Raw genomic sequence first — 13,444 nt, forward strand, 5'->3', positions numbered from 1 at the left:
ATGTGGGAGCAATCACTCACAGTCATCACAAACATCCCAAGTCTCAATAAACATGTGCATAAAAGCCTCATCAGGAAGTCAACAGTCTTTTTAAAAGTCTGGCTTTTATTGCGAACTCAAACATTTTTTCACACTAATTTTAGTTTAGTTAGCTATAATAAGCTTGCCCTACATTTTCGTACGTTTTTGCAGGAAACCCAAACACACGTAAAAGGCTGCAGCCAGGGTTAGAAGCAGGAACCTTCTTGTGGTGCAGCGCTAACCACAGCAACGCCATGCAGCTTTGTGTGGGGAGCAAATTTTAGTCTGTGGTAGCCACCTGTCCACAGTTACAAACAAACCTCGTGGCACATCAACAGGCCTAAAATCAGCTTACAGTCATGACGTTTTTATTTCAGCATTTGCTTTTATCCTTTCATCTTCTTTTCATTAGTAACCTATATTAACCGAAGACCACAATGATAATACCTCAAATATTCCCCTTGCGGGCTTTTAATTGATGGCAACTGAGTGGCATTTTGAGCTACGGTATGACCCCAGATCTAGGAGGTGGGTGGAGGGAGACACCAGTGAATTCCCTCAGCAGTCTGATTACACCACCCAGCAATTTTCCATGTTGACATTTTCTAAATGTAAAAGACCGCACAGTCAGAAAGTTGAAGGTTGGATATTAATCATTTACCACTTTTGTTCTAAAAAAAAATGTGTGGGGTTCAAGGAAAGGAAGTAAACAACACTTATTCGGTGACATCTGTCATGGCATTCAAATGAAGTGAAAGAAGTAATTAAATAAAAACCTCGTTACAGTGAACTTTTAATGCACATATAAAAAAACATTTCTTAGTGCCGATCTAGACGACGTGACAAAAACCTGATAATCACCCAACTAGTTCCCTAAAAGTCAAGATCAAGTGATTTAAGAGAAAGTTTAAGATGATGAATATTCAGAAATTTCATGATGATCACAGTTCAGTGGCTGTGGTCCAAATACATATATATCTCATTCGTCCTCCCTCATCTGTATCTACTCTTCTCCTTGTCCTTGGACCTGTTGGGAGAGCGACTGCGGCTCCTGTCCCTGTGGCCTTTATCGTGCCCCTCTTTCCCATGTTTGACCCGGGACTTGCTGTGCTTGTGGTCCCTGTCTCTGGAGCGAGATCGTGAGCGTGAACGCTGGCGACCTCCCTTTCTGTCCCGCCTGCCCTCCTCACTGTCCTGGAAAAGAAGGAGAGGCAGAGTATGTTCAGTAAAGCAGCTCGTCTTTAAGTCCATAAAGAGAAAGCTACAAAAAATGTTCTCTTCTCTCTTTTGGTTACTAGTATTTAATATATTTTCATCAGTACACAATTGTAGGATTTGCATACGTATGGAACAATAAGCTCTATTATTACCCGGTTTCCAGCGTGTTGTACAAAGCATCCTGAGGGTGGTTTGCAGCCTTAATGCTGCTAGGCTAGCAATCAGCTCATAAACTGTTTCAGTTTCAGGAGATTCTGAAGGCGTGTGTCATGCAGGAAATAAATTTGCAGTAACTGAAAATGACGTCAGTCAACCAAGAGTTATGTTCAACTTGTAAGCCTGAGAACAAGTATCAGTCAAAAGGATTGACACAAGATGAGACCTGACAGATAACGCACAGGAACAAATTTCATGTTTCGCTTTTACAAGGTATACGTTGTTACTTTCCCCTCGGACCCATGGCATCTCTGGGAAATGAGTGTTTCTCAGGCACTCGGGAAAATATTTTCCAAGAATCTTATTTTGTCTTTGTTTTTCAGGTAGGGCTGGATTTATTCATGCACGAGCTGTTTTTGTTTATCCAAAGTTCAGACATAACAGGAAAATGCAGGTTTCTCTCAAATAAAGTAAACGACTAATTATTTACTGTCGGTGGGCAGGAAGTCCTGCAAGGACTCCTTCTGATCCAGAAAAATCCCTTTAATATGACCTTTAAGTTAACCTTTTACATACACTGAGGCTATTTATGACATGACTGAAAGATCCACATATTGTCTGACACTATTATACATTAGACACAAGTTCAAGAGCCAAAAGAATTGCAAGTCATGCTGTAAAAATGTATATTTACAACAAGACTTGATCAATGTCACATTACAAAAACAACAGTGTATTTCTTTTCTTTTAAAAATGACCATAAATGTTTGAGTGTTAGTATTTACTGCTATACTTAAACATGAGTAGAGCAGTTACACAAATGCAATGATATAAATGATATAAATATTGCAATGAATTCTGTCCTGACTGGTTTCACTCCACATCCAAAGTTGTAAAAAATAAAAACAACCAATCTATTCCATTCTTTTCCCTGTGGAGGTGTTGATACACTGGGCTCTTTTCTAGGCAAAAGAGCCTAGAAATGAAGATCTTAGGAGAATAATTAAATTAAATACTGACTGGGCAAATGTATAATTAACCAAAGAAACAAGGAAACACATCACATGAAAAGCTGGGGCTATCTTGACATCTGATACCATCTGTGAAAAACATGCTGACTATTAAATTCCATATGAAGCAGCTGAACATGTGAGACACATGTTTTTGTGGAGTCATTGCAGAAATGAGAACAAACGGTTTTTAACACAATCAACAGACTGTCCACAATGTGCTGGGCTACACACTGACAGATGGTTTTAATAGAAACGAGGAAACTCCAGATATCAAAGGTCGGTGTGTAAACAATGGAGTCGATCACTTCATAACCTAATTAGGCAGCCAGCCAGGTAACTCCTCGCCTGTAAACACAGACGCTGTAAAACACAGTCAGGGACGGTTGTAACTGACAGTGAGCCCATCACCTAACGAGGAAGATTTCTGTCAAATATTTATATTCGACTGTGTGTGTCGAATATAAATCAGGGATGTCCAACTCCAGGCCTCAAGGGTTGGTGTCCTGCAGGTGTGTTGTCCCTGGGTCAACACACGTGAATCAAATGATTAGTTCATTATCAGGCCTCTGGAGAACATCAAGACATGTCGAGGAGGTAAATTAGCCATTTAAATCAAATGTATTGGTTCAAGGACACATTTAAAACCTACAGGACCTTGAGGCCTGGAGTTGGACACCCCTGATCTAAATAATCCATACTGGTTCAGTCTTTTGCCAAGTGAACTGTAATGACCTTTGACCTTTGACACGTTATCTGAGGCTCGTATAATGAGATGTACCTCTTGTGTTTTTTACAGTTTCTCAGAGCATTGCTGGGAGGTCCAATCTCTGAATCACTGACAACTGTCTTTTCCACTTGTGAATAATCCATCTTATTGTCCATGGTGGAATTCAAATAGTTGGGAATGACCTTATAACCTTTCCCAGACTTGCTTCTCTAAAACCTTTACCGATATCTTTCCTCTGTGGTGCGGTGATAACACTCTCTTGAACAGTTCAGGCCCACACACAACCAAAACCTCTGCTATTACAGAGGTGCTCGAATCGTCTGATCATCAGTTAAACAAGTGCAACACATTTTCAGGCCTGACTGCTGCTTACTCTCTTACACATCTCCTGCATTGTTATTATGTTAGCTGGATGTGACATGGGCAGTAGAGCCTGTGATTACAAGCTTCTAAACTCCTTTAGAAAACTTTTCTCAATATTAATATATTTACTGTGTATAACAATATAGACTGACTATTTATAATCCATGTAATCTATAAGTAGAAATCAACTTATTGGAGGTATCTGGTTGAGTGAGTGGGAGATGTGTAACTATTTTCTTCAGCAATTACTTTCATCACTGATATATCAGAGTGTCTGTTTTCTTTTTGAAAAAGTCACAACCCGTACCAGGTTAAAGCAGTTATATGTGCACAAGAAATAACATGATAATAAATGGTAAATGGCCTGCATTTGTATAGCGCTTTACTCAGTCCCTAAGGACCCCAAAGCACTTTGCACTACATTCAGTCATTCACCCATTCACACACACATTCACACACTGGCAATGGCAAGCTACATTGTAGCCACAGCTGCCCTGGGGCGCACTGACAGAATAATAATAACTGTATGTTAATTAAACGATCCAGTTAGTCTTTAATAAAGGTGAACTGTCACCTCATGTAGAGGCACGCATCCCCCTCTGCCTCCGTTTCATGGTAATATTCTTTTACTACTCCAAGTGTTATCAGCACAAGTACTGATGATAACTCTTGGAACACGTAATACCTTCATCTGCTGTGTGAAATTTATATTTCTATAATGATACAAAATACAGCAGCTAGTATGACTAACTCTCTTTACCACTGGGTTAAGATGGTTTAATCCCTCAGAAAATTCAACATGAATTTTATAGCTAAAGAAGTTATGCTTTACTTTAACATGAACCGCTCTGCTACTCTTTAAAACAAAGGAAAACCAAAAAAGAAAAGAAACTATGACCGGGACATGCTTTTTATGAATATAACTGTGTAGGACCGTGATCCTTCACAGATGATGATCAAAGATGCCAAAACCAGAGTTATGTAGGTTGCCACAGGACAGCATCCTGTCCCCACCCCGCAGAAAGTCAAATATTCAAAATTCAGGACTAGTGACTCACAGTTACCTCGGTTTGATTCTGAAATGAGCACCTGCCTGACTGGAAGTGATACTTTGATACTAGCATATTTTTCTCAAACAGCACGACACCTATAAGTGCACTGCACGTGGACAAACTGTGCTGTCACTAAAGGGAACTAAATATTAGAATAGTTTACCAGTGGCAATAAAGGAGCACTCCACATACTGTTAAAAGCTTATTCTAAACATTGGCAAACCACATCTGTGACCACTTTTAACTCATTTGTGTCTATTCATGCTTTTTGTTTTTGCCATATATCTCTATGGTTTTTTGTTTATTATAAAGTTTAATGCAACCTGCTCCGAGACTGCAGTTGTAAATGAGCAGTTTTCCGATGATCTGACATGATTACACTTTATGTGTTTGGTATACCGATGTTCATTACCATGTGTTACCCTGTTAAATAAGTGGGAAAATGGAGTGTTGCCATTGTCTTCTGACCTTTGACACCAACAAGGCATTTTTACACAGACAATTGCATATCAGTGTATATGTCTCAATGCATGCTCAGTCATCCAGATAAGTAAATCCCAAAAGGTTGCTTCTGTGATCAATGTATACTCTCTGTTTTTTGGAACATTCTCAGTAAACTCTAGAGACTATTTTGTGGAAACATCCCAGTAGACCAGCAGTTTCTGAATATTATTCAAATAATATTATTACCTTGCGCTTTTTGGACTTCCTGCTGTCCTCATCATCTGAATGATGATGGTGCCTCTTCTCTTTATGTTTCTTCTCAGAGTGCCGATGACTCGGTGCCTCCTCTTCTTCCTCGATTATCAGGTTGTACTTGGAACTTTTACCTGAGTTATGGAAATCTCCAGGAAGTTGAGACAGTCAGTTCTGAAAGCTCTGCCAACTCAAACCGGGAAAAGAAAAGGAAAAAAAAGAAAGAAGAAAAAGCACATAGCAGCTGGCATGTACTGCAGAATGATATGTTGTGGCACGAAGTGGAAAAACTGGAAAACTCAATCCCAGCCTATTGACGCACAAGGATACTCTTGTTTTGGCTTCACCTGATCCTTGAGAGCCAGTTTGGATCGATTCTCTACATCCTTCTCATAAGCTTTGAAGTCGTCTTTAGTGTATTTCCCCCCTAGGAAACGGAGAAAGCAGTGAAGGTCACGGCTAATGAAAAGGTGTGGTAATACAAAGGGAGAACAACACCACTAATGACAGAAACTTTGGTGTAACTGGTGCACTTTAAACAACATAAACTAACATGCAAACCACAAAGCCTTCAGCTTCATTACCTTTCCCTTTCCATTTGATCTTTGCAACTGATTGACTGAAGTCTACGTGAATGCGTCTGTCGTCAATGAGCACGTTGTCCATTTTGAAGTAAGCTTTCTCACAGTCTTCTTGCTGTGGAGAAAAAAACCCCCACAGTAAATCTAAGGAGCTTGGAAAGAAAAGTGTCTGGACTTCTTTAAGTTGCTTGAAGACATTTCACCTCTCATCCGAGAAGCTTCTTCAGTTAAAAACAAAAAAAAACTGGTAGTAAAGCTGCTCGATAATGGTAAAAGTTGTAGTCCTGATTACTTTGCTCAACATTATAATCTAGGTTATATAACACACATTAAACTGAAGACCCCCTCCTACCAGGACGTTTGCATGTGCAGACCAAATGGCAACGTCTACCAGCACCGAAGTTTCAAAAACTGGAGTTCCTCTTATGGCCTCTTGAGGCTGACTTCAAAAGCAAGTTATTCTCCACAGACTGCAGTAATGCTATTTGGTACAAAAATCATCTTGGCCTATAGACAGTTTTCAGTTTCATAACAGCTTTGCAGTGGGCGTTTCTGTAGGAATTAAGCCACCTCTGCTAATTCTGAACTCGTCTTCTCCAGTGTGTTTGTACTGTTGTAGCATTATTAATGAATTTATCTGACAAAGCAATACATCTCATTGGGTGATTCAAGTGGTATAAAAGGTTTGTGGTTCAGTTTTGGTGACTGAACTTTTAGTATTTTATATTGTGTGCACTGAATGTAAACAGACACCCTAATATATAGATGCAACTTCATAACCTAGCTAGCTAGCGTAAGCTGTTAATACGTTTTGGCCTAAATATGGACACGTCTGGCTCCAAAATACATGCAAGAGCAAACCACTAATGCTAAAGCTTCAATATGAATAGTCCAAAAACATCTGTGCATGTAACGACATGCACAGATGTTTTTGTCATGTGAAACAAGTCATGTGAAACATGAATCAAGATCGAGTTTTGATAAAACGTTAAGTTACTGGAAACTGAAACCAAAAGACAGCAGTAATCTGTAGATATTTGACTAAAAATGATAAATAATCTATTATTCTTTACAATATTTGTGATTATTTTCAGCTTTTAAAAAGCAAAAATCTGCTTTTCCAAAAATAAGAAAAGAAAAAACAGATGTTCTCAACATTAATGAACTAAGCAAACAGTAAGAAACCCTCTAAACAACAGCAAGGTTTTCCAATAAGAACCATTATCAGTGCCTACTATCAGATATCTGAGAAGAAGAAAAGACCTTGAGGAGAATTTGACATTAAGTGCCAAACTCCTTAAATAAGAATGATAGGCAAAGGTATCCTCCCTACTGACAGAGATTACATGGCACGAAACCTCTCTGCTAATCATAAGGGAAAAACCCTTGGCTGGGACTCGTATTCCATTGTCCTATACAAGAACAGCTTTTCATATTTCCTCATATTTTTTAAATCATGTTACTGCCAATGGTAAAAAGTGTGACACATTTAATCTGTAACAAACGAACCATCACCCTCTAATGGTTTAATTATTCACTGCACCTGCTTTTTTGTCCCATTTCAACACCATGTAGCACTACCAATGAATATTTAAACTTTCATTAATCAGAAATCAAGAATTAGGGAACATATACATGGACATCAACTGAACAACTGAAGTAAACAACACAGACCTGCATTTGTTTTTTTGCTTTTATAAAAACATTTTTTGGTTCTAACCTTTAAGCCATTTTATATTTGTATAAATTAATGGTAACAGTACAGTATAAGTTACATACATTAGCAATAACAGCTGGGGTGTCAAATTGAATTACAGATCACAACAGGGCCCAGACGTAGTACTGTATGTAATTTGCTAACATGCTTGAATCAAGAAGCATCCTGGATTTCTATTGCTGCATATCCCATTATGTCTTCTTACATATAAGCTGATCCACATAAAGGTCTCAACAGCTGGTGATAAACTCCCCAGTAAAGTAAATAAAATACAATTTAGTGTTTCCTGCCTATTAAGATCTGCATACTTTTGCACGTTTCACAGATGAGCCAAACATTTCCCTGCTGCTTAAACCTAACAGAGGATAGATTTAGGCCTGGAGGCCTCCAGTGAGTGCAGACCTGAAAACCTGTTTGGAAATATTTTGTCGTAATGAATTTACTGGTGATAAAAAACAGGATAAAATGGTAAAAGTAAAAAAAAAAAATTCTACCCAAGTAGTGTGGGCTCAAGTCTCTTAATATAGTTAGATAAAGACCTAACAATATTAGAAAGAAACCCCGATAATCACACAAGCACTTGGTGACAGTGGGAAGAAAAATATCCCCTTTAACAGGAAGAAACCATCCCACTGAGTGAACGTCAGAGGAACCCTACTGATCGTTTGATCATTATTTACACTGAGGAAGATAACTGCTGTTCCATATTTTTATAGCAAAGCTCGCTCAAAGTTTCAAATATATATTTGATGTAATTTAACATAATTCTTTTGTTTGTTTCATTTGCAATCCATATGCTTGTAGATCTTTTTAAAGACGCGCTTATGTTGCAATATATGTGACTCTACAATTAGTTATGCACTGCCTTGCATTGTTTTGCCCTCTTGTGGACGAATGCTAACCCAAATAATTTAAACCTGTTTTGTTTTTTTTTGGTTTTTTAAATGAAACATGATTGAAACGCCTCTGAAAGCTCCAGCGGTGTGCATGCAGGTGTTGGGATGTTCTGAGGCCAAGTGCACTCAATCAATAATTCACCATAGTCAGTGAAAAATCTAATAGTCCATGATTGTGTTCTTCGTTATCTTCTGATGGTGTAGATTTACGAGTTTACCACAGGGAGTTGCCCTTTTAATAGTTGTAAGTCATTACCAGTCATAACCTGGAGCAAATTCCACAAAATCAAAATTTTATGGTTTTTATTTTCACAATGTATAGCAGGCTGACAGCACCTTGATGATAAACACAGTCTTATATCGTGGGTTTAGTTCTCACTTCTCTATGATACCGACTCCACTGAGGCACGGCATGATAACAACATGTCACTATAAGAACATGACTGATTTCCATTACTCCTGACCAGGGTTTTCCCATCTATCACTTTCACTAAATTTATTGTATTTACTCTACCGATACTGATATGCTTCCCCATTCTGCACATATGTATCACACAAAGGACAGTGAAACATGGAAGACTGTTAAAGATTGGTTGTGTCATGCAAACTGAAATGCCAAATGTGTACACACAAACATGTCACTAGGGACATGTTAATCAGTAAGCTAACCAGGCTAACCGTGCCCTGGCTCAAGCTCATGACACCAAAACAGATCATCACGATATCTCTAAAAACTATAAATAGAGTAAACACAATGCACTGATTATATAATTATTATAGAGGAAAAAAGTGTTTTCTTAAATCTAGAACTTTTTCTTTAAACTGTCATCACTGCAGTATACAGACACTTACCTTTTCAAACTCTATAAAAGCATAACAGAGGGAGTCTCCAGTTTTCCAGTCTCTGATGATCTCACAGCTACACAGAACAAAGGATTATTTGAAGAAGACAATATAGAACCAAGGCAAAATGTAATAAATAGAAATAACTGGAAAACAAGATACTTTGTAGTACTTGGAGTGAAGCGTCACCTTTTTATGCATCCAAAGCGAGAAAAAATGATTTCCAGGTCCTCATCTGTGGTCACTGGGTTCAGCTTACACACAAACAGCACGTTTTCTGGAGGCTTCACATCTGCATCAGGGAGGTCGCCTACCTGGATGGATTTACAACAGAAGAGCTTGAGTATTTATTTTTTGCATCTTCTTACACGCAAACTCTCTCACACACACACACTTCAACATAAAGCTGAGAGCAGGTTTCCTTATCTTACCATCTCCAACAGGATAGCCTGAGTCTTGGCCTCTTTCTCCTTCAGCTTCTCCTCCAGTTCCTCGGCTCCTTTCCCATCTGTATCATCGACCACTTCATCTGCACCGATACGGCCACTCTGCACAGCCATGGCAGAAGCATTTACTTAGGGTACTGTACAGAAGTCATGCTAATTTCTTTAGATCTTGCTTCCAAGCTGCCAGACCTAATTTTTAAAGTGGTTTTGAGCAATAGTTCTCCTGGCTTTCTGACGACTGTTCAAAGTGTTTTTTGCATATTGGCTGCTTCTTTTACTGCACTGTGTACAAGTACTACTTCTACACAATTCAGAAAGCATGTGCTTACAGCCATCTGTAAAACATGGCAAAGGCTCTGTCATGGTTTGGGGTTACGTTTCAGCCAGTGGTGTTGGGGATCTTGTCAAAACTGATCGAATTATCGTTAACGCAATTAACGCAACAAAGTATCGTTCGATTCTGAAAAACCATCTGGAAAGGATCTGACTGGCAACAGCTTAATTTTTCAGCATTACAATGATGTCAAACTCACTGCCATTGCAGTCGAAGCATACCTAGATAGAAAAACACACAACAGAACACTATCAGTCACGGATTGGACTCCGCAGGGCAGTGTGGGGTCATCTTGACAGAGAAGGCAGCCAACATCCAAAACAGAGCATTGAATGTCCATCAAGATCAATATTCTTTTAAACAACTTTAACAAGCAAGCTGCCTAAGAGAGTTCAGGATGTGTTAAAGAAGGTGTTTGACTTTTAAGCTTGTTAAAATTAGAATCGCAAATATGAGATAGATATCTTTTTTACCTTAGCTTTATGATCTTGCTATGAACATCTATCTAATTGAAGCTGCGGCCCTATACTCACATCCAGCTGCTCCTTGGTGGGTTCAGGCGATCGATCAGGCACCGGTAGGTCAGGAGGGTCATCGAACGGATCGTCCAGGATCACTGTGTGGTTTATCCTACAGCAAAATGTAATAATAATAATAATGATGATAATAATAATAATAATAATATGCCCTGAGGTTTTTTTATTAAAGTGATAATGAACGCAGCATTAACATTATTCCTCAAGTTGATAAAACAAGTGCAATACAGTTTGTCTTGACTCGCCTGATATCTTGGAATGGGACAAAATCCTTGTCAACAAAGGCCTCATTGATTTTGTTCAGGACGTCCATGCCCTCAGTCACTTCCCCAAACACTGTATGAACTCCATCCAGATAGTCTAGGTTCTCGCCAGTGGTAATTAGAAACTAGGAAGAAACATACCTCTAGATATAGTATCTCATGTTAAACAATCTTGCAAAATATTATTTAAAATGTATTTATAATATATATTACATACAGATCTATGATTTCTGTATGAATGTTGAATATGTTTATAGATCATCTAATCTGGTCTAACCAACAGGGGATGAATAATAATGTATTTTTTCTGTGGTTACTGGTCTGAAAGCACTCAACACTGGGTGCTCATCTCATTCACCTGAGAGCCGTGCTGATCATTTCCATTGTTCACCATGGACACCGTCCCCTTCTTCTTGTGTTTAATGCGTGGCATTTTCTCCAGATCAAAAAAGCGTGCCTGGTCCCCATACAGTTTGCTAATAAGACACAATGGAGAGCATCTTTATTTTTTGTCCAACATCCTCAATCTGCTGCTCTCTTAAAAGACGGATAAGACTCACCTATACACAGATTCTCCTCCACGGCCTGTGCCAGTAGGATCTCCAGACTGCATGATGAAGTCTCTCTGGAAAGAAGATGAAGAGTTATGAAATGTTACACATATAATGTGAAGAAAAAGACAGCAAATGTGCAAAATCTTCATTAGAGTCTGAAAAAATATGGAGAAGATTTCAGTAGAAACTTTTAACATCTGTAAAGTCTACATACGATTAAATATATGAATAATAATTATAATAATAATAATTGGCAGGCGACACCCAAAGGCAAACCCCCAGTGGTCCAGCAGCATTAAAACCCTGACAATGGGTTTGCTTTACGCAGTGGCAGCACAACTAAATCAAGAAGAAGCTAAAATAACGGATGTCTGAATGAAATAATCTAACTGACAAACTGCTGCATGTGTCAATTTTATAGGTTTCTTTTAGACTTTGCTGCAGGCTGACAGCAACAACTTTGTCTCTTTATAGCGGCAATACCTGGAGTATGCACAGGTGACTCTCAACGGAATGAGAAATGAAATTACTCCAGTTATTTTAAAACTTTAGCTACAACATTTTTCTCATTTAATTTTACAATATCAAATACAAATCTAATATGAAATTATACTCTGACGTTCAGGCTTCCAGTGATCCATCCATCTACTGCTTATTGGGGTTGCATGGGCAGCAGAGAAAACCAGACCTCCCACTGCTCGGCCACTAACTCCAGCTCATCCAAGGGAACAGTGAGGTTTTCTCAAACCCGCCAAGATATGATCTCTCTAGTGCAGGGGTGTCAAATATACGATCTGGCTTTGGAAAATGTGAAGAGGGGCATAAATTGTGGACTTTTAACTGTATTTTTCCTGCTTGCAAAGATCTTCCCCATGGCCATTCATGCTACACCAAAGTAACTAACTGGCAGTTAGACATTTAAATGACAGAAAAGTTCCTGTTTTATTCATTATCAGCTATAGAAAGTAATTACAGGAGAGCCTCGTTTATGAGCTACCAGAACCTTGTTTTCTGTAATTTCACAGAAAAAAAACCTTCAATTTACAAGAACAACATTTGTTTATCATGTAGAAAAACTGAGACGTACTGAATGCACGACCATGCAGGTGCTAGACAAGTGTAACTAGTAAACTGTTTGGGAGTATTTAGAGACTTGTCCTGCTGATAAAGGTGAGCCAGGGAACATGGATAAAGTTCTGAGGACTATCTGTCTCAAGAAAGTTGTGGCTAACAAGCAAGGAGGTACTAAAAGGAAATTAAAATCTAGACTAATCAACTAGTCTGAACGCATGGAACAAACTTAGCAGTAGAAACACCAACCTTCCTTTCTTGCACGGTAACGTCTACATGCTGGTTTGCCATTATGGCAACAATGCAGTTTCAATTTAATTTAAATTCTGCTATATTAACTTGTTACTGGGTCCAAATGCAACACCACTTACATCTAACTTCCGCTATTACTACATGCTGTATTCTGGGTTGCATGAGGTTTCCCAAAGAAAACCAAATTTGAACCATTCACTACCACATAAAGTTTATACAGGACATTTCGCTTTACCTGCACATTGTGGATGAGGCAGTAGTTGTAGTATTTTATCTTGCATAACTTCAGAAAGTTTAAGCAAGCTGGAAAAAGAGCACAGAGTCCAAGTTAAGCCACAGTAATTATAATTAACTAGGTCTTTATTAACAGAGTATTTATAGCAACACGATGTATGGGTAACTTTGCACAACACCGGCTAATGTTAACTAAAACAAATATGAAGCAAACATGCTAACGACGATAGCTAGCAACCATTAATTCTGTAGTTTAACGTCCCAGTGAGTGACTCAACCAGCAGCCGCTTACAGAAATTAGCTACCACCAAGAGTAAGAATTTTTGTAGTCTTACTTTTAGGCCTTTCGTCTGTAAACAAATCGATCACAATATCGCCCAGACTCGTTTCAAGGAGCACCGCCATGCTGACGTTCCTCTTCTCGCGAGAAGAAAATCTGCGCCTGCGCAGTACATTTGAGTGCTCAATGTT

The 13,444-nt window shown here is 38.7% G+C and overlaps 1 protein-coding gene across 1 annotated transcript; it reads right to left on the reverse strand.

Moving 5' to 3' along the window:
- Positions 1–796: 796 nt before the first annotated feature.
- Positions 797–13,409, reverse strand: ppil4 (peptidylprolyl isomerase (cyclophilin)-like 4). Its single transcript, XM_085132310.1, has 13 exons — positions 13,309–13,409; positions 12,975–13,042; positions 11,423–11,487; positions 11,221–11,338; positions 10,845–10,987; positions 10,597–10,693; positions 9,715–9,831; positions 9,473–9,597; positions 9,293–9,359; positions 5,831–5,942; positions 5,577–5,673; positions 5,241–5,373; positions 797–1,215 (listed from the first exon to the last, which is right to left on the reverse strand). Exons 1-13 carry the CDS (start codon positions 13,376–13,378, stop codon positions 1,015–1,017), a joined length of 1,413 nt encoding a protein of 470 aa, XP_084988436.1. The 5' UTR covers positions 13,379–13,409; the 3' UTR covers positions 797–1,014.
- Between the last annotated feature and the right edge of the window lie 35 nt (positions 13,410–13,444).

The sequence above is a fragment of the Neolamprologus multifasciatus genome, chromosome 15 (genome assembly GCF_963576455.1).
Source record: "Neolamprologus multifasciatus chromosome 15, fNeoMul1.2, whole genome shotgun sequence".
NCBI classification, from domain to species: Eukaryota; Metazoa; Chordata; class Actinopteri; order Cichliformes; family Cichlidae; genus Neolamprologus; species Neolamprologus multifasciatus.

Coding starts and splice junctions, on each gene's coding strand:
- ppil4 (XM_085132310.1), bottom strand. CDS start 13,378: ATGGCGGTGCTCCTTGAAACGAGTCTGGGCGATATTGTGATCGATTTG. Junction 13,043..13,308: donor TACAGACGAAAGGCCTAAAA/GTAAGACTACAA, acceptor CTCTTTTTCCAG/CTTGCTTAAACTTTCTGAAG. Junction 9,598..9,714: donor AGGCTATCCTGTTGGAGATG/GTAAGATAAGGA, acceptor AAATCCATCCAG/GTAGGCGACCTCCCTGATGC.